Source organism: Mesoplodon densirostris, chromosome 11 (assembly GCF_025265405.1).
Source record: "Mesoplodon densirostris isolate mMesDen1 chromosome 11, mMesDen1 primary haplotype, whole genome shotgun sequence".
NCBI classification, from domain to species: domain Eukaryota; kingdom Metazoa; phylum Chordata; class Mammalia; order Artiodactyla; family Ziphiidae; genus Mesoplodon; species Mesoplodon densirostris.
Window position 1 is genome coordinate 19,116,960 of NC_082671.1, and position 21,275 is coordinate 19,138,234.

Sequence of the window (21,275 nt, forward strand, 5' to 3'; positions counted from 1 at the left end):
GTCATATTTTAATTATTTCTATGGTGTCCCCCTGCCGCCAAAAAAAGCAAATGATAATGAAAAAGTGTTACACAATAATTTTAAACCTAATTCACAAACTTTTTAAGAAAAATAAAAATATGAAGATGTGATACTTGCAAACGATAGAAGTTAAAGTGCTGAGCACCAAACTAGGCTTTGGATATTCTTTCTCCAGCTTTCTGGATGAACAGGCCCAGGCGGTAAAAAGCTGTGTGTCATGGCCAAAGGCAAGCAGGCTAACTCAGGGTAAACTAGAATCTAATTCTTAGGCCGTTGGGCTTGTAAATGTTCCAACAGTGCATTTTTGGTCACCCTCTGAATCACGAGGATTTTGAATCCGATACACTCACATAAATCAGACTGGGCTATATGTCACCTGAAGATCCATGGTGGAATGAGAAAAAGCATAAAGATCTAGGACTCTTTTGCCTATAATATGTATATTATTTCATAAGGAGATCCATAAGCACTGTAGAATGATCTAGTTTTTCTCAAATGTTATAGCATTGCTCTGAGCCAAAGGACTAAAGAAAGTCTACATAAAACGGAGGATGCCAGCTAAAGCTAGGCAATCTTCACATACTTAAAATGAGCTCAAATTAGGTCATAACTAGAAACTTGTCATTCTCTAATTTTGAGTTTAATTTCACATAGAGACAAATGACTGAAGAGAAGGTAGAAAATTCAGTTCTGTAAACCTCTAATTTAGAAAAATATATAAGTTCAAAATTTGTCCCAGGGATCTAGTAAGCAAGTATTTGGACATAAATGATTATCTGTCTTATTTAAATACCTTATAGAGATTATGAAAGCTAAATAGTAAAACACTTTAAAACTGTTAAATTACCTATAAAAGCAAGGGATTCTAGAATTGTGAAACTTTTTTTTTCCTTTGGCTTGGAACGGCAGGTTTAGCATTTTGATAAATCCGTTGAGTTCTATTATGGGAATCAGGAATGTCCTCGAATAATCAGTAATTTAATCTGAATGAGATATCGCCCTCCAATTTATATCCATCAGCGTATCAACAGAATATCAAACTACCAAATAGCACATTGCTAAGCTACACGCCATTCAATACTGAGATTAAAAAGTCACTGAGAAGGACTACCAGTGTTCTGTTGCACAGAAACTACTGAATGCATTTTAAATTTTAAAAAGAGAGAGAGAGAAAGAGAGTGCTCATGACATTTTTAGTTTTGTTTTTCTTCCCACAGTCCTCACAGATAACCTTACGTGAGAGATGTAGAAAGTCACTACCCTTTAAGCTGAGTATATTTCCCACACAAGACAGGTCTATATCTGTACCTATATTCTCTGTCTTCTAGAGTCATAACTTCTGTAGTAGTATTGCACCCAGAGTTCCAAAAGGAATGACTTCATGTTCTTCACAAAACTAAGGAGAGGTTGGGAGGAGGAGACGTGTTGACAGAGATTTGAGTTGGAGTCTCACAGATGTAATTTGAAGAAACTCTGGCTCTAGACTGTCACTAATTCTCCGTGGAGATTCTGCAGCCAAAACCACTTAACTTTAAGCTTTTACAGAATACATAGCATCTTAAGCGCTCTCAAGTAGGAGTTTCCATTAGTGTTCTTTTCAAAGACACAGCTTTTTTCTCTTCATTTTTAAAAGTTTGTCATTTGTGGTTTGGCCCATCAGCAGTGATGAATGGCCCCGAAAGACATCAGAAGTCCAGTCTGGTTTCAATAACTCTGAAGATACTGGAGGCAACTGAAGGGGATTCTTTTTTCCTTCCAACCTTTGCTCAGTTCAATATTTCTTCTATCCCTCATCTCATACAAACCACTGTTCAGATTTCCCTCACTCCACTCCCTCAAACTTGACCTCCTCTGTTCCTTTTCCTGAGGTCATCTCACTCTGCTCACCCCTACATCTCTGAAAGATGATCTAATAAGTTCTTTGGGAATCTCCCATCATCCAAAGTGAGACAAGGCAGGTTCTAATCAAATGCTTGACTTTCCTGCTGCCTCAAAGTGTGCACAGTCTATGGTGTGTTCCTGTCTTGGTGTCCGTGTCCACACAAGAGCACACAAGCATGTTCAGGCTTTGTTATGGCAGCGTCTACAAGCATGGGTGGTGGTTCCTACTCAGACAAAATCACACCTGCTCAACAAAATAACTCAACAGAGAGGAAAAAAATAACTCCAGAAAAGCAGAAGAAATCAGCAAGGCTAAAGACAGCCAAGTGCTTGTCTTAACTATTTTTAGCACGATGTGAATAAAAATTTAATATAGACTGACTTCCTGGTGAAGGTTTTCCAAGCCTCAGTCAATTCCTGTCAGGAGACTGCACATGCATTTTTGTTTGGTTACATAAATGGTAAATATATTAACATTTAACATTTTTCTCTAATAGTAAATGAATAACTAATTATTAACATAACTTATTTTAGAAGAATTTCTTTCTACTTTACTGAATGAAATAGACATATTAATTTTAAAGACTTTCTTCAGCATTTTTCAGACACAGCTTTCAAGAAAGTGGTTTAATCCAGTCCCATTAAATATCATCTAATGGCCAGTGGCTCTTAAATTTACATCTCCAAGGGGGATTTCTCTTCTTAGATGTCAATAAATATCTCAAAATTATCATGTGCAAAATATACCTCTTGATTCCACCTCAACAGCAACCTACTCATTTCTCAACTTCCCTATTTCAGTTACTGGCTCCACCGTTTACCCAGTAGTCAAGCCAATAACCTAGGATTCATCCTTGAGTCTTCTTTCTCCCTCATCTCCTCCATTCAACCTATCAGCCAGTGTTTATCAGCTCAGCATAAAAAGTGTGCGCTGAACTTGATAGCTTCTTCTCAAGGTCCACTGCAACTGCAACAAAACAAATTCTAACCATCATCATTTCTTGTCTATGTTATTATAATGACCTCTTTGCTGATCTATCTGTTCTACTCTTGTCCCCAGTGACAACTCTTCACCCAGCAGCCAGAGTGATCCTTTAAAAATATACGTGAAATTATATGAGTCCCTTCTTTAAAACCCTCCAAGCTCTTTCCCTGGTTTACAGGACTCTCAATCCTTGTTCTTACCTCGTCTTATCCTCCCTTCTTTACTAGGCTTCAGGCATAGTGCCCCTCTGTTCCTTGAACACACCAAATTAATTCCCACCTCAGGGTCTTTGCATCTGCTAGTTCTCTGCCTGAAATGATCTGGCCCCTTTTCTAGGTCTTTGCAGAAGAAGTACCTACTCTTCATTCGGGTCTCAGCTCAAATGCCAGCTCTTCAGAGGCACCTCCTGGGAAATGACCACCCTGCTTAGAGGATCCCAGTCACTCTCTAATATCTTCTTTTATTTTCTTCCCACAGGGAATTGATCTCACTTGTTTATCATCTGACTCCTGCCTCAAGAAAGCAAGCTCTGTGACAAGAAAGATCTTGCTTGCCTTGTTCAGAGCTACATCGCTAGGTCTTGGCACAAAGCACAGGGTAGCTGATAAGTCTGGAAATACAGGCAAATATATAATACATGTTATAGTCCAGGTAAAACATGACAAAATAACATTGACTGTGTTTCCAGGCTTTATGTAGATATGAGTAAATATTTGTGCAATGGATGAATAAACCAGTTCAGGAGTTATAAGACCCAGGTTTTAATTCTGGCTCTCCCACTAAAATCTTGTGACTCTGTTCAAACCATACAACATGCAAATAAATATATGCATCTAGAAAACAAAATAGGTAATGTAGTGTACTATATTAAATGAGTCAAAAGACATAATGTATCAAAAAAGCACTTTTTAAACCAAAAAGTATAATATAGTTAAAGGTATTATAAGCATATGGTACAAGAGTTGTAAGCTTATTTTGTATGGTTTTTATATAAAGCTTGGGGTAGACAACCTCTCTATTTCCTTTTGAATTGAACATGAGGTATCCCTCTTGGGATAATCCTTTGATGACTTATAAAGACGAGCCTTATACATTTTTTTTTTTTGATTTTAGACTTGTAAGGTTTTTTGCAGAAGCAGGTGGCAATTTTTTCTTCATATAGGTTAAAAGTAAAGCGCGCGATTTCTTCTAATTGCACCCATTTTCAATCATCCATCCTCAGGACTGTCCCTTATTCACAGCTCCCGTAACAAAGAAAAGCACTTACGGCTCCAGTGTGCTTCTTACAGGATTCAAATGGAAGAGAGCCTTCCCCAGTCAGCCAGCTGTCCTCACCAATCTCATCACTCAAGAGAAACTCATTCAGCTTTTGAACACTGCAAAAGTCAAACAAGAAAGCACACAATAAGGGATAAAAATAAAACCACCACCAATGAAGTTCTACCTAAATAAACTTTTCCCCCACTGTTACCATGGTAAGCAAGCCAGCTCTGAGAGTCATTTCTCAGGACCAACTGGGAATTCAGCTAGGATGCTGGGGACTGACGGGATCCCAGGACCTGGGACTTTCAGCGCTTAAAATGAAAAATCTCAGAAAAACCAGAACCAACTGGTCACCCTAAATTCAACCAACTCTACTTTGCACTTTTTTTTTTTTTGCAATTGTATTTCTTGTCAAAGACAATAGAATTAGAGAGGGACTTGAAACAGAGTGGTTAAAAAAAAATAACACCAACGAAGGAAGCATCATTATTCTCATTTTACAAATGAAGGGAAATAAGGTACAGGGCAGTTAAGTAAAAGCATATAGCATATAGCACACAGATCATGGGTCCCTGCACACTATGCTATTTTGCTTAAGCACTACTGTATATATTGGACATATTTTCACAACCTGGCAAGGAGAGGGCCCTCTAGAATATTACTACGCAAAATGTTGGCCAAGATCAGTGGCATCAACATCACCTGGGAGCTTACTCAAAACTTAGAATCTCAGGCCCCACCCAAGACCTCCTGAGTCAAAATCTACATTTTAAGAAGATCCAGAGATGCTTCATAAGCACAGTACAGTTGGAGAAACCCCGTTCTAGAAGAGTAATTTGCAAACATTCTTTACTGTGGTCTCCAGAGGCTGGACACAAGACCCCTTGGCCCCCTTACCCCACCCATTCTAATTTTCTCAAACCAGTGTCATAGGATCAAGAGTAAAACGAATCAAAGAAAACAAGAACACAATTTGAAAACATCCTCCCATAAATAAAATGATACACTACAGAAAAGTCTGTGAAGTTGAAAAGACAAGAAATGCTCCTTCTAGCACACTAAGATGCTAACAGTGGGCAAACTGGCCTGGCACCTACAGCATCACTTACAGGGGAAAGATTGCCATTAGTAGGAAACTAGAAAATACACATTTGAAACAAAAGATTTTTTTATTTTTCATTTCAGCTTGTAGTCAAGTTAAGTGCCTCCAGACAAGTCTGCATAGTGTGTTTTTGTGACAGACTAAAAAATGAAGAAAAGTAAATTCAATACAGTCTGTTGTCCATGAACTTTAAGCTCTTTAGCTTTGCATGTCATAGGAACTGCTTCCTTTCTTTGGAAACATAAAGGTAGATAAAATCCACCAGGGCAGTCTAACTATTAACTTCTAAATTTCATTTACAGGAAACTAAAAGAAATAATTTTTTCATTCTTTTTTTTATTGAAGTATAGTTGACTTACAATATCATGTTAGTTTCAGGTGTACAGAACAGCGATTCAGATATATATATCTACATATATATGTATATGTATATATATATATATATATATCTACATATATACATTCCTTTACAGATTCTTTTCCCTTATAGGTTATTAAAAAATATTGAGTATAGTTCCCTGTGCTATACAGTAGGTCCTTGTTGATTATCTATTTTATATATAGTAGTGTGTATATCTTAATCCAGAAAAGTAATTTTTTAATTGAAGTATAGTTGATACAATATTATATAAGTTACAGGTGTACAATATAGTGAGTCACAGTTTTCAAAGGTTATACCCCATTTATATTAATAGTTATAAAACACTGGCCATATTCCCTATGTTGTACAATACATCTTTGTAGCTTATTTTATACATAATAATTTGTACCTCTTAATGCCCTACTCCCTATGTTGTCCCTTTCCCCTTCCCTCTCCCCACTGGTAACTACTAAAGTGAACCACTAGTTCTCTATATCTGTGAACCTGTTTCTTTTTTGTTATATTCATGAGTTTGTTGTATTTTTTATTTTTATTTTTTTTTTATTTTACAAATTTAATCAGTTATACATATACATATGTTCCCATATCCCCTCCCTTTTGCGTCTCCCTCCCACCCTCCCTATCCCACCCCTCCAGGCGGTCACAAAGAACCGAGCTGATCTCCCTGTGCTATGCGGCTGCTTCCCACTAGCTATCTACCTTACGTTTGGTAGTGTATATATGTCCATGCCGCTCTTTCACTTTGTCACAGCTTACCCTTCCCCCTCCCCATATCCTCAAGTCCATGCTCTAGTAGGTCTGTGTCTTTATTCCTGTCTTACCCCTATGTTCTTGATGACATTTTTTTCTTAAATTCCATATATATGTGTCAGCATACAGTATTTGTCTTTCTCTTTCTGACTTACTTCACTCTGTATGACAGACTCTAGGTCCATCCACCTCATTACAAATAGCTCAATTTTATTTCTTTTTATGGCTGAGTAATATTCCATTGTATATATGTGCCACATCTTCTTTATCCATTCATCCGATGATGGACACTTAGGTTGTTTCCATCTCCGGGCAATTGTAAATAGGGCTGCTATGAACATTTTGGTACATGTCTCTTTTTGAATTATGGTTTTCTCAGGGTATATGCCCAGTAGTGGGATTGCTGGGTCATATGGTAGTTCTATTTGTAGTTTTTTAAGGAACCTCCATACCGTTCTCCACAGTGGCTGTACCAATTCACATTCCCACCAGCAGTGCAAGAGTGTTCCCTTTTTTCCACACCCTCTCCAGCATTTATTGTTTCTAGATTTTTTGATGATGGCCATTCTGACTGGTGTGAGATGATATCTCATTGTAGTTTTGATTTGCATTTCTCTAATGAGTAAAGATGTTGAGCATCCTTTCATGTGTTTGTTGGCTGTCTGTATATCTTCTGTGGAGAAATGTCTATTTAGGTCTTCTGCCCATTTTTGGATTGGGTTGTTTGTTTTTTTGCTATTGAGCTGCATGAGCTGCTTATAAATTTTGGAGATTAATCCTTTGTCAGTTGCTTCATTTGCAAATATTTTCTCCCATTCTGAGGGTTGTCTTTTCGTCTTGTTTATGGTTTCCTTTGCTGTGCAAAAGCTTTGAAGTTTCATTAGGTCCCATGTGTTTATTTTTGTCTTTATTTCCATTTCTCTAGGAGGTGGGTCAAAAAAGATCTTGCTGTGATTTATGTCATAGAGTGTTCTGCCTATGTTTTCCTCTAGGAGTTTGATAGTGTCTGGCCTTACATTTAGGTCTTTAATCCATTTTGAGCTAATTTTTGTGTATGGTGTTAGGGAGTGATCTAATCTCATACTTTTACATGTCCCTGTCCAGTTTTCCCAGCACCACTTATTGAAGAGACTGTCCTTTCTCCACTGTACATTCCTGCCTCCTTTATCAAAGATAAGGTGACCATATGTCCGTGGGTTTATCTCTGGGCTTTCTATCCTGTTCCATTGATCTATCTTTCTGTTTTTGTGCCAGTACCATACTGTCTTGATTACTGTAGCTTTGTAGTATAGTCTGAAGTCAGGGAGCCTGTTGTATTTTTTAGATTCCACTAAAAAAAATAATTGTTTAAGGAAAGGTTTGGCTGAATAATACTCCATTTTATATGTATGCTGCATTTTGTTTATTCATCAGTTGAGGGACATTTGGGTTGTTTCACTTTTTGGCTATTGTGAATAATGCTGCTATGAAGATGAATGTACAAATATCTATTCAAGTCCCTGCTTTCAATTCTTTTGGATATACACCCAAAAGTAGAATTGCTGAATCATATGGTAATTCTATGTTTAATTTTTTGAGCATCTGCCATACTTTTTTTCATGGTTTTGGAATTCCTGACTTACTTAAATATATTCAAGTTATGACAACATGGCTGAACCTTGAAAACATTATGCTAAATAAGATAAGCCAGGCCCACAAAAAACAAAAATTGCATAATTCCACTTATATAAGGTAGATGGAATAGTCAAATTCATACAGACAGAAAGTCAGTGGTGGTCACCAGGGTCTGGGAGGAGAGGTAGGTACAAGGGGAGTTATCATTTAGTGAGTATAGAATTTAATTTGAGAAACTGAAAAAGTTCTAGAGGTGGATTGTGGTGATGTTTGCACAACAATATGAATGTACTTAATGCCACTAAATTGTACACTTAAAGTGATTTAAATGATAAGTTTTATGTTATGTATATTTTACTGCAATTTTAAAAAGAATTTCAGAACCAAAAAAAGAAAGAAGAGCTTTGGGTTTTGTACTCTCTTTGAGTCTTTGACAGCAAAGCCTGATCACATAGATTTGAAAGACGGTGTTAGAAATGCCTTAGGAATGGCATTTTATTCATCTTAAATGGCAGTATCCTTTCTTTACTTCTACAGACTTTAATTGTTATTCTGTTCCAATGTTTAGAAGAGACTGGATTTTAAGGAGCACAACTTTGTCAATCAAAGGAATACCTTTTAGAAAACCTCACACTGTGTTTCTGCACACAAAGGAAAGTATGGGGCCAGGTTCGTGTGCCTTTGTAACTAAGTCCAGCAGCTCCTGGTACACATTACTCAATGAATGTTTGCTGAATCAATCAAAGAAGGAATAAACCAATGTTTATTTCAGACATTTAAGTAAGGTCAGTTGATTCAATTCTCCATTTCACTTTCTAGCACACACAAATCTTACTGAAGCTTTTATGAAATTAATGAGACCCATTCTTGCTGAATATCAGGAAGCAATGGTCCCTGAGCATGACTGGAGCATGGGGAGAACTTCTTTCCTCTTCATAAGATCCCACTATGGGACTCCAATTACAATAAACATCGGAGGACCCCAATACTAGCACTTTTCTGAATCTCACCCTCCATTTCCCCTCCCCGTCCCCATCATTCCAGGCTCTCTGGCTTAGGGTCCCTTGCACTATTTTTTTTTGTTTTGTTACTGTCTATCTCTCCCACTAGACTCTGAACTCTTTAAAAGTGAAAATTTTCATCTTCAGAATCTAGCCCAGTGCCAAAAATATAACATAGCAATTCCTCAAGAAACGTCTGGTGAGTGAATAGGTAATACAAAAAACATTTCCTGTTCATATGAGGGCCTTTCAGAACTCATAGAGGCAAAACAACTATGGAAAATGCATGAATCCTGACCAAGGGTGAAGTAATTTCTACCATGCTGCCAGGGTTATATTTTTAAAATGCAAATATGCTCATACAAGAATCCTCTCCTTAAAATAACAAATGGCCACCCTGCGCCTTTCAGCATCCTTGGCATCATCTACAGGCTGATTGGGATTTTACTCTCCAGCTTCATCTCCCAGTGCTTTCCTCATCAGGACCTTTCTCCAACTACATGCAATTACCTTTAGCCCCCAGAAGGTACCAAGATCTCTCACCTCTCTGCTCACCCCTTCCCCTTGCATACATTGCTCCATCACACAGAATGTGTTTTCCCTTTTTCCTCAACTGGCCAAGTCCTACCTATTCTTTAAGATCCCATGAAGGAGCTATCACCACCTTTAAACCTTTACTGACCGGACTGTCTCCCTCCTCCCTTGATAAGCTTCAGTGGGCCTCATATATGGCCCATGGTATTCTGTGTAGTGCTCTATCACAGCATAACATGCATGTTGTAATTACCTTCCCTTCCCAGTCTCTCCAGCTAGACTGTGGACTCCTGTGGATTTCACTCCATCTTTCATCTTTGCCATCCCCAATGCCTAGCAAGTTACCTGAACTGCTTAATAAATGAATGTGGATCCACAGAAAGATATATCTCTAAAGCACGAAATGGAGTTCAATAAAATGGTGTTAAATTAGTAAAACGGAGATTTGTTAAATATCTAAAATATATAGGCAATGTGCTGGGCATTTTTCATGTATTATCTCATTTAATTCTCCCAACCACCATAAGCAGGAACCATTATGATGCTCATCTGATAAGTGAGGAAGCTGAGCCATAGAGGTACCAAATAATATGCTTGTGGTTGAACAGTGAGTAGTCCATGGCTGTGCAGGTATTGAAAGCAGGTAAACTTGATACCAAACAATTCCCTATCCTGTCTCCATCACCTTTTAGTTTAGTGTTTTACTAATTTCTCATTGGTTTGGATAATTCATCAAAGTATTTAAAGTTTTGTTACCGATGATATTTTTTCACTTTTCAAGTTTGGGTGTTTATATACAGCTTGAGTACCTGGGACAGGTGCTATGTTTTGGGGGGAATAACTGATTTTGTTGCTGGCAGTTATGTGTTTTCTTGTGGAAACCATGAAAGTTTTGTAAATGTGGACCAGGTCAACCTGTGAGCAGGTTCTATGATAAATATAGTAACAATTTATTTGATTGAAGGTAATCACAGTAGACTAGCCAAGTGTACTTTCCTTTGGGAGGTAAATGAGAGAAAGGACACAGAGTTATCTTCCACCAAAGCAAGGGATTAGTTTTACACATTTTTTTCCTTGGTAAATAACATCTCTGGATATAGGTACTGCATTGTACATCAAGTACCAGAAACCTAAACTCAAATTATTTATAAAGGATACAATATAGCAACTTAACCTTTTCCTCCAGAAAAGCAAAACACATAAACTATTTTCTTACAAATAAAGCAAAGAGGACAAGTAAAGCAAGCATCATGAAAAAAATCACTAATTCAAATATTTTAATATTTTAGAAACTAGTGACTTTTCTACTTTTCTTCATTTCTTCCCTCCATTTTGCAAATGTAGACTGGAACACATCACCGTAAAAGGGCCAGAAAACTCAAATGATGTGGGGTGCTGGGGTTACTAGGAGATAACCTGAATCTTAACTGCCTCTTTCTTGCATTTTATTATGTATACATAAGATCCCACCCAGTGAGCACCACAAAGACAATTTTGTCTAACAAGCTAAATATTTTTAAAAGAAAGCATAGAATTTTCTCGAAGCAACGAATTTTACATGGCATGGAATTTTCCTCCAGCAGAGCAGTTTACACATCTCTTACAGGCACACGTAACACAAGTTGCGGAGAATGCTGCACCCTATTCTAACCCACCAAATTTCTGAATGCATCTCAGAGCGTAGCAAAGAAATTATGACTTCCACAGTCCTGAGAGGAGGTTTCAAAATCAGCTAACCAAAGTCTCCGATCATAAACAGGCTGCTCAACTCGCTGTGGGCCAACTGGCATTAAAGCCTGGTCACGGGTTCCCAGGCAGAGAAGGAAATGCCAAGCCCAGTCCACGCTGAGAAAGACGCTCATTTGGGTTCCGAGAACCGGCACACAGTGGGAAAAAGGACTGGCCTCCTCTGTTGACTGGTCATCTCCCTAGGACCCACAAATCAACCACTGAAAATCATTTTAGAGAAGCAAGTTTTTATAAGCTGATTCTATTTGGCCTATGGCTTGGGAAATCTGGAGCTGAGCCCTGAAAACAGACTGGTCTTTATCAAACTGGCAAATGCCTTTTCCCTGGAACGTACAGAAGAAAGAGTGCTATGCAGAAATATAGAGTGATTATGATCCACCCTCCAGCTTTACTAGGATTTACTAGAGCAGGATTGTATACTATGGACTTGGGGAAACCCACACTCCTAGATTTATTAATTTTTTTTCACAGCAACTCTTAAAAGTCCTTTCGATGCCTGGTAACCTCCTGATTTCAGAGGACTGAACTATTATTAGTCATCAACTGCTTTCTATTTGACTTGTAGCACAAAGTCAAATTCAATTAAAAAGGCAATCATGAGAGGGGCAGCTATTAAGTGGAGAAAATGAAAATAAGAACCAAAATAGCAGACTCTGGCTATTTATCAGTTTTATTGTTTGAAGTCGCTTCCCTTCCAGAGCACTGCCTAATTTGGAAGTGGTGCTACAGAAATCAGTCAGTGATCCGTACAAGTGTTTCAGAAGTCAGAACAATAAGAAAATGAGGGCAGATGAGGTCAGAGGGCCTGAACTTTAAACTTTTAACAGCTCCAGAATCTGTTACTAACAGCATATCTTACAGAATAGGATTGAAATCTTGTTAAGGTATTAGTGTAAAAAATCAGAACTTGGTTTATAGTAAGATAAGGTAGATGAATTTTCATGATATTTGGTATTAAGTCGTTGTTAAGCCAATATAAACTATTGCCTAAAACTAGAGCTTCTGGTGTCTTGAATATTAAAAAATAGTTTGCTTAACAATGCATAGACATTGGGAAAGTATTTCATTTTAAAGGACCTTACAATAGATGTTCTACATTGCTGTTAATGACAACACTATGCTTAGTATATTTAAGGCCTCAATTTTCCAATTTTCATTCTGTATTGAAACATCTTGGCATTTCTTTCAAAGGCCAGATATAAATATGATAACTGTTTATGAAACATGCTGAGATTTTAGAAGGTTTATAAGACCTTATAGCAAAAAGCAAAATACCACTTTAAGACTACCTTGTTTATAATATAGACTGAAACATAGCTATGGCACTATGGCACATACAGGGTAGTATAATATAGTATGGTAACATATTTATTACATAATACAAGTAAAAATGGTGGGGAAATGGTCATTATCAGACCAAATCTATTTTTATTGGAAATTGTGAGTCTGAGATAAAGTCTACACTGCTTAGAGACCTATAGAAGTATACTTAAAATTAACAAAACACTGCACTCAGTTTTGCAAAGTTTTTCCATTTTCAGAGACTGTGAGCCTGGATTTTTTTTTTTGGCCAAATTTAACTAAAATTAAAACAGAAAATATGTATTGATATGAACATTCTCCATCGCTGCTGGTAAAAACATAAACTGGCCCAGGTTTGCTGGAAAACATTATGGCCATATTCATTAAAAAAAACTTAAAAATCTGTACACATTTTGACCTACGTCTCCTTCAATGGAAAACAACATGGCCATACTCATCAAGGGCATTAAGAAGATGCATACTATTAGAACAAGTATCACCACTTCTAGAAATCTGACTTTAGAAAATAACCAGAGAAAAGTTTAAAGATAAAAAGATGCTTCTCTCAAGTGTAATTTACATTATTTATGTTACATGGGTGAAAATAGAAACATTCTAAATGTCTAAGAAAGAGGTAACCATTAAATAAATTAGAATACTTCCCAACAATGGAATATCATGTAGCCAATAAACGTCATGTATTATGGTCTTAATGAGGGGAAAAATAACCCCCCAAAGTTCAAAATTTTTATTTTAGAATAATTATTTTTATATGAGATAGATAAAAGACTGAAAGGTAGCATACCAAAATTTTAACAAGTTATCTCTGGGCAGTGATTTGGATGTTCTTTTTATACTTTTTCTAACTTACTACCATGAACAGATAGCATTTCTATAATCAAGCAAAGAACTCCAGACATTCTGGCACATACCTGATGATGGCTTTGACGGCAAACCTCACCACAGTGGAGAGCAAGAAGAGAGGGGTGACCAGGATGTGGAAGAGAGACAGTGAAGCAAAGGCCTCCGCAGGTTTGAGATTGTTCCCGCTGGCATACGCATGCGTCACAAATGTCTGTGCAAAGAAAGGATTTTAGAGAAAGCTGGAGAAAGGTTCACAAATACTTGCATTCAATTTTACGAGCCTAACAAATTCTACTATGCCCATATGTCCATTGCAACTCTGAAAAATATAATACAATTACTTCATCCAAATCACTCCCTAAGAAAAATAACATTTGCTATTGGTAGAGTACTTAATGGTTTACATTCATTCTAGCAGTAAACTTGTGAAAGGGGCAAAACAGATTCTATTGACAGATTAGAAAATTAACTTCTGTCAAATTACTGAGATGGGGGAATAACCATGGGAGAATCCAGAGTTCTTAAAACCTACTCAGGCTCTTTCCAACCAATACTAAATTTTCTGAGAGAAAAAAGGAAACATTCCATTGTGTTAGGGTCCCTATTGTGGATCTTTCCTAAAATTGCCAACAATGGTATCCAAGGCAGACTTATTTACAAATATTTCTAAGTACAATACTAGTTCCTGGGTTTGTCTTTTTTGTTTGAAATATAATGTAATCATTTAACATTTTCCAGTTGTTGATCTAGCACTATCTTGTAAGAATGTCCAGGAACCAGGTCATGGAGATTAGGACAGTAAGTTTTCAACCTCTTCTAATTTTGCTCCCCAGGACACATTTGGCAGTGTCTGGGGATATTTTTGATGGTACTAATGGCATCTAATAAGTAGAAGCCAGGGATGCTGCTAGACATCCTAATGCAGAGGACAGGTTCTCACAACAAAGAATTAATTATCGGGCACAAAAAGGTCCACAGTGCCACGGATGAGAAACCCCGGATTAGAACTATCACAATGGAGACAGCAAAGAGAAAACTGAAGGTGAGGTAATATATGTTACCACCCACCCATTCTTGTTCCTAAGTCATTTCTGAACACTGACTTAAGTCCATTTCTTAAGGTAAGAAAAAGTGTCTTACAGCAAGAACAGCTGCTATGGGAATTGCCGCATTCATGAAGACTGTGGAAAGAAACAAAATACATTAGTTTCAGTGGACTGTGAGACATTTCATAACTTTAATTAATCATCAATTATTACTCTAACTTTCCTTGAAGACAGGAAGGACCAAGTACATTAAGTAACATTTTTGTCTTGAGTCCACAAACATTTCCCAGTTGGTATTTCCTGGTTCACAGTTGTGAACTCCCATAGGTGAGGCTTAACCAGAAAATGTGAAAAATTATTTTTTTTCTGAAATGTTACAAAGAGCAAAATTTAGATAAAGTTATTAGAATTTAACACATATGCATTCTTCAGAGTATTCATGGTCTGTATTTTGTTTGGTCCACTAAACTAACTTAAAAACATAAAAATTGGGATATTACACAGATAAAAAAATTTGACATCACGTGAAAAATCTCCTTCCAGCAGTGATATTAATTTTCACTTATAGACCTTTTGTTTAATAAAATAGCTCCATATCTTGGGCCCTCTGCTTGTTTAAATATCTCTCCAGGAATATATTACACTATCATTTGATAAACATAATATGCAGAACTGAAATAAGAAAAACTCATATTTAGGCTAAAATACTAGCATTTGGAAGTAATAGGAAAAATAAAAAGCCAAGTTGATGATTTGTAGTTATTTTGTCTTAAACCATAGAGTTTTAGGAACAGAGGACCAAAAAGTAACTGCATTGTTGGTAACAGGGCCAGGCAATGGCAGAGTAAGAACTATAATCTAGTTTTCTTGACTCTCAGAAGACAGTCCATCTAAAAACTATCACCAGCTCTCATGATCCACTCTCATGAACTGTCCTTACCACCATGTACAGACTCAGCCTGTGCTTCTGAAGGTCCAGGGGTGGCTGAGCTATCAAATCCAAATTCTTGTACGGTACCAGTGATCCAAACACGGCTCTGAGACTCCTAACAGTACAGATGAAGAATCATGTTTCTGTCTTCATCTTTCTCTGGCTATTATTACCTTTTTTTTTCTAAGTGTATTTCATTCTTTTCCTCCACATCACTATTTATAACTCATTCTAAATATCTTTAAATAAGTAATCTCCTCTTGATGAGGAAGAGTGAGAGCAGCTGCTATTTTACTAAAAACTATTTATTTGGCACTCTGCACCCAGTGCAGGTTATCAGGGACCCTTCTTACATCATCATAAAGATGAGGATGAGATGCACGAGGTCACACAGCTGGGCTCCTCAGACCGTACTCACCACCACTTCACTCTGTCACTACTCAACAACTCACAATTATTGAGGTATGATGGGAGTACCTTCTCCTATTTAATGATTACAACTACCCTGCGCAATAATGAGGAAACAACTTAGGAAAGATGAGTAACAGGCAAGATTCCAAACTAGGGGATGACAGAGCTTGGATAAAACCCAGACAATTCTGGTCAAAAGCTTCATGTTTTTCCCACTTCTCCATATAAAACTCTATCAAAGTGAAGAGAGAAAAAATAAAATTGTGTCTTTGTCTTTCACCAAAAAATGAAATCCATAAACAGCACATGACCATTTGGCAGTGGAGATTAGGAAATGATTTAACAGAATCTCTTTTGCCCTCAGATATGATCTCCAGTGGCAAGAACATTGATTCATAGAGATGGATCTTCAGTTTTATTAGTATTTATCCTGTTTAACTTTGTTTTTCAATATCTTCCGATACCACAGATTGAGCGCTTTTATGTTTCAGGTGCTTTTCTCAACACATTACATACATTATCTTATTTAATTCCCCCAGGTATGCTTAATACAGCCCAACTTCCTGATGAGGAAACCAAGACGCCACCAAATGCTGACCAAGGATGTAGAGCGGACAAGTTGCTGAGGCAGGATTTCATTTCAGATCAGCCTGCACTCTAAGACCCAACAGTAACCACTATGTTATACAGTTGACATTTTTCTTTCTTTCTTTCTTTCTTTTTTTTTGGTCTAAACTTATGGTACTCTGCAAATACTATTTACAAAATATTTTTAACAGTTGCAGAACAGTGCCATGTCCACTGTCTCATTTGACTCTCACAATATACCTGTGAGAAAGGTATTATTCTTTTTTTTTTACAACTTTATTGGAGTATAATTGCTTCACAATGGTGTGTTAGTTTCTGCTTTATAACAAAGTGAATGGTATTATTCTTATTACACCAATTTTTAGAGGAGGAAACTGAGGGAGGTTACTGAACACTAGCCCACTTGCCAGGTGCATTATACAAAACAATGAGTAGGAAGCCCTTGATGTAGTGCCTGGAATAGAGTCAATCAAAAAGTCAATCATCATTTGCAGCATTCCTTAATCTATTCTAATCCTTACTACAATCCTACATGGTAGAGATTGTTATTTTCCACTGTCACACATAAAAGATTGAGGCTTGGAGGATAGAAATAGTAACTTGGTCAAAGCCATACTGCTATGAAGTGGTAGAATTGAGATTTAGAGCCAGGTCCATTCAACTCAGATAATGGAAGCTCTTTACCACCACCACCACCATACGTAACCAAATCGGAAACCTTGGAAGTGGTGTAAGTGGAACTTTACACCACTGATATAAGAATTCCTGCTGCCTATAGTCATAAAAACATGATTATGCATTTCCACCATCATGATTTCTTGTTTTTCTTTTCAGTATGGTCTACTCTGTCCTCTTCTCTTTCGTCTCTGGCTTTCAAAAACCAACCCAAATCTTACATAACTGGGTTAAGGTGAGTTAACAACCCACCTCTGCCATTTAGTAGCTGGATGATTTGGGCGAAATTCAAGTTACTTAAGCTCTCTCCACCTTCATCTTTTAAATTGCCAAATGAAGGTAATAACAGAATCAAAATCTTTGGGGAATTCCCTGTCAGTCCAGTGGTTAAGACTCTGCACTTTCAATGCTGGGGCCTGAGATCGATCCTAGTCGAACTGGTCAGGGAACTAAGATCCTGCAAGTCATGTGGCGTGGCCAAAAAGAAAAAAGAAAAAAAAAGAATCAAAATCATTGGGCTGTTGTGGGGATTAAATAGGATGATACATGTAAAGCTACTTATGGCAATAATTGGCTGAGTATCTCAATATATTTTTGTTATTATTATGATTATCATCATTATTTCTGGCTGTATCCATCCTCGCCATGAGAACTTCAGTCCACTGCAGAGAGAAATATATTGTAGAAGCCAGCAGCTTAGAGTACTATCATATAAGCAAGTGGATATTGATCATTCCATCTTCTAGCGTTTTGACACCATATTAGCAGTGGTGCAGAGCTGGAAGATAAATCTCCTCCCCATTTCATTTCTAATGTATCCAGCATTAGGGCTAGAATAAATGAGCTATATAAACCAAATATTTTCCTTAAATCCATTTCACAAAAGTAGTGTTTATAATCTCTAAGGACTCAAGTAGTTTAGAATTCAAAGGAAACAATCTATAAACCTCCAAAACTTTAAGTTGTTGAAGGTCTGGGGAACAATAGAAATGAGCAAAACTGACACACAAACTAAATCAAATATTAGTGAGAGTAGTTTGGCTAAGTTCAGAAGAATTGTACTAACACGAATTCATTATTCTTGAGAGTACTCAGTGTCACTCTTTGAGGAAAAAAACAATAATATTTTTGTAGCAATTGCTTTTTAAAAATTAGAGTTGTGGAGAAAATGCTTTGTATTTAAAAAGTCTTGAAAGTGTATTGGAAAAGAGGGTTTTATGTGAATGCAGTTTGGCCTCTTTCATCTGGAAATGCTGACACTGTTTTCTCCTCAATTTTCAAAACTGGCATTTCACATGCAATCTTCGAGGAAATATAATAACATAAGCTCTCAAAGAGACAGGGAAGACAACCTCACATAATTTTTAGGGATGTTTGGGGACAAGAAGATCAACAGTATTACTGTCAAATCAATTTAAATAAATTTTTACTGAAAACCCATGATGCATCCCAACTGTAACTGATAAGAGGGTTTCAATGATCAGTACTACTAATCATCACCATCCCCATTTTACAGATGAAGAAACCAAGGATTTCGGATGTCAAGTAACATGGCAAAGACACACATTTGCAAAGACCTGAATTCAGGTCTACTTGACTCTTAGCTTGTCCTAACTCTGCTCTTTAAATGTAAATAACCTCGCGTGGCTAGCGGCTATTGGACCACACAAATGGAGAAAATAAATGGGCTTCCTCTGACGCCTAGAATGCCTCAATGGTCACAAGTTAAAGCGAACAGACTACATGTTTTTTGGTGGTCCTCGGAGCAACAGCAACTTACTGGAGAGTGATGTATAAAGAGCAAAGGTTTTGAGACTGGATAGTTCTTTCATTCTTGTTTCTTCCACACTCTTGCAAAAGATGTGCTCCCAGGCGTACAACTTTAGAAGTTTGATGCCTTTCAGTATTTCATTTGTTTTCTTCAGTCTCTCAGTGGAATAATCCTATAAAAGAAAGGGATAAAAAACAATGCAAGCTGCATCCAAGTGAAGCAGAGAGGCAAGACCACGTGCTAGATACAGATTAAGGAGAGCGTGATTTCTGCCTGGCTCTGAGTCTGAGATTCCCGGGAGAAGCAGTGAAACCCTCTGTACTGCTGCCTCCAGTGTGAAAATGAAGAGTTGAAGGAGACGGCCTCAAATTTCTTTCCACCTAAAAACTGTTTATGCCTCTGTTGCTTTGGTTTAAGTAAAAGCAGCTTCTTGAGTTTCACATGATTTCCTTGAATAATGTCTGCAGATAACACACACAGACATGTAGGGAAATGGTAAAGAGGCTTCCAATGGCTCCTTCTAATATCTAAATCATTTCTTTCTCCCCTCAGAACTATCACTCATACCTAGGAGAAGAGAAACAATGAATATAAGAAAAGTCAGTTTGCTTCTGATTTGGGAATGTGAGGGTACAGTATTGTGTGTGTTCACATTGAGTCTTCATAAGACACTTATTGAAACCAAGCCTATTATTCTTAACTTCAAGAAATCTCCACCTCCTTCTTCATAAGCTCTTGTGTAAGGCCTAAGTTAGAGGTACTGATTGCTAACCACTTGGATTAACTGTAAGGGGATGTGTAGCAGATCCAAGAGTCTCTCTTTGGTCAACTGTTTCATTTTCCTCCAAATATTACATTAGAATTACTAGGAAAGTACAATATCACCTGTGAACTCTCAAAAGGATCTTCAGAGTGGCAAAAGGCAGATAGGAGGAAGCAAAAGCAGCAAATGATCTGATTTTTTTGGAAGTATAGTTGATTTACAATGTTGTGTTAATTACTGCTGTACAGAAAAGTGGTTCAGTTATACATATATTATACACATTCTTTTTTCATATTCTTTTCCATTATGGTTTCTCATAGGATATTGAATATAGCTCCCTATGCTATACAGTAGGACATTGTTGTTTATCCGTTCTATGTATAAATGCTACATCTGCTAACCCCAACCTCCCACTCCATCCCTCCCCCAACCCCTCCCCCTTGACAACCATCAGTCTGTTCTCTATGTCCCTGATTCTGTTTCATAGATAGGTTCATTTGTGTCATCTTTTAGATTCCACATATAAGTGATGTCATATGATATCTGTCTTTCTCTTGCTGACTTACTTCACTTAGTATGATAATCTCTAGTTGCATCCATGTTGCTGCAAATGGCATTAGCAAATGACCTGATTTTATTCACCTTTTTGTCTCTTGAGGGTCTTAAGGACCTGTCAATGACTGCTTTGGTGAGTGAACGAATCAGTATGAATGGCTAAATGAAAGTCAGATGTTGGTTTGTCATGTCCCCTCTTTGTGTCCCCCTTCCACACCTTTCCGTATTCGTGTCCTGGAGTAAAGAGGGTAGATGGCTCAGACAGAAATAATAAGTAACCTCGTCAGAAGTGGCAGAAAAACAAGTGATAAAAACCACTTGTGTAACATGAGACTTGCTTGTCACGGTAGAAACACCACCTTGGGAAACAGTCCACCAGTGGCAGCATCCCTACATTTCACGCCTGATTTACAGACAGCCTTGCTCATATTTAATCAAACTTTATTTCTAAACATGCTGTCAACAATTTTATTATTTGCAAATATTCTTTAAAAGAAGCCAATTCTTGCTCAAATAAAATGATTTCATGGCAAATTGAAGCCAGAAAGGGTCAATAATCAAGCTTTTTCTTGCTTGCCAAGTTGACCACAAACATACTCAGGCAGAGCAGCTGCCACTGAAACATTTCAGTGTAACTCCATAGCTCATCACATGGTCTGATTCAATCCTAGGGACATTTAATTTCAGAAGCACCAAATCTGACCCTTTATTTGTTCCTCAATCCATTTCTCCCATGTCAGTAATTGACATCCAATGTACGTGTAATCAAAAGTACCCATAAGTGGGTTCTCTAGTACCCATAAGTATAGGTAAGTGATCTACAAGAAGATCCAAAGCCTCTTCACATCATGACTCGTGAAAACATCAGGCATTGGGATTCTTGTATTTACAGTCTAAGATCGTTCCGTCTTAGATGTCAAATCCACTTTTAAAAATTGTTGAGCAACCCAGAAATTTCCCATTTGCTGCCTAAGAAATGAAATGAAATATAATGATTTCCAAATATCCTGAGTGGTATGTATTAATTTCCTATATTTTAAAAATAAAACCGCATGACTAGATTTTACTAATAAAGTTTCCAAAAGAT

The 21,275-nt window shown here is 37.2% G+C and overlaps 1 protein-coding gene across 3 annotated transcripts in view; it reads right to left on the reverse strand.

Annotated features, from left to right (window-relative positions):
- The window catches only part of ABCC9 (ATP binding cassette subfamily C member 9), a 140,680-nt gene that overhangs the window by 96,269 nt on the left and 23,136 nt on the right, over positions 1-21,275 (reverse strand). For all 3 annotated transcript variants that reach the window (XM_060111829.1, XM_060111832.1, XM_060111831.1), the window contains 4 exons: positions 18,880-19,042; positions 14,589-14,629; positions 13,517-13,659; positions 4,155-4,263 (listed from right to left, as the gene is read on the reverse strand). In XM_060111829.1, the coding sequence (XP_059967812.1) occupies positions 4,155-4,263; positions 13,517-13,659; positions 14,589-14,629; positions 18,880-19,042 (456 nt within the window). The remainder of the gene's footprint in view (positions 1-4,154; positions 4,264-13,516; positions 13,660-14,588; positions 14,630-18,879; positions 19,043-21,275) is intronic.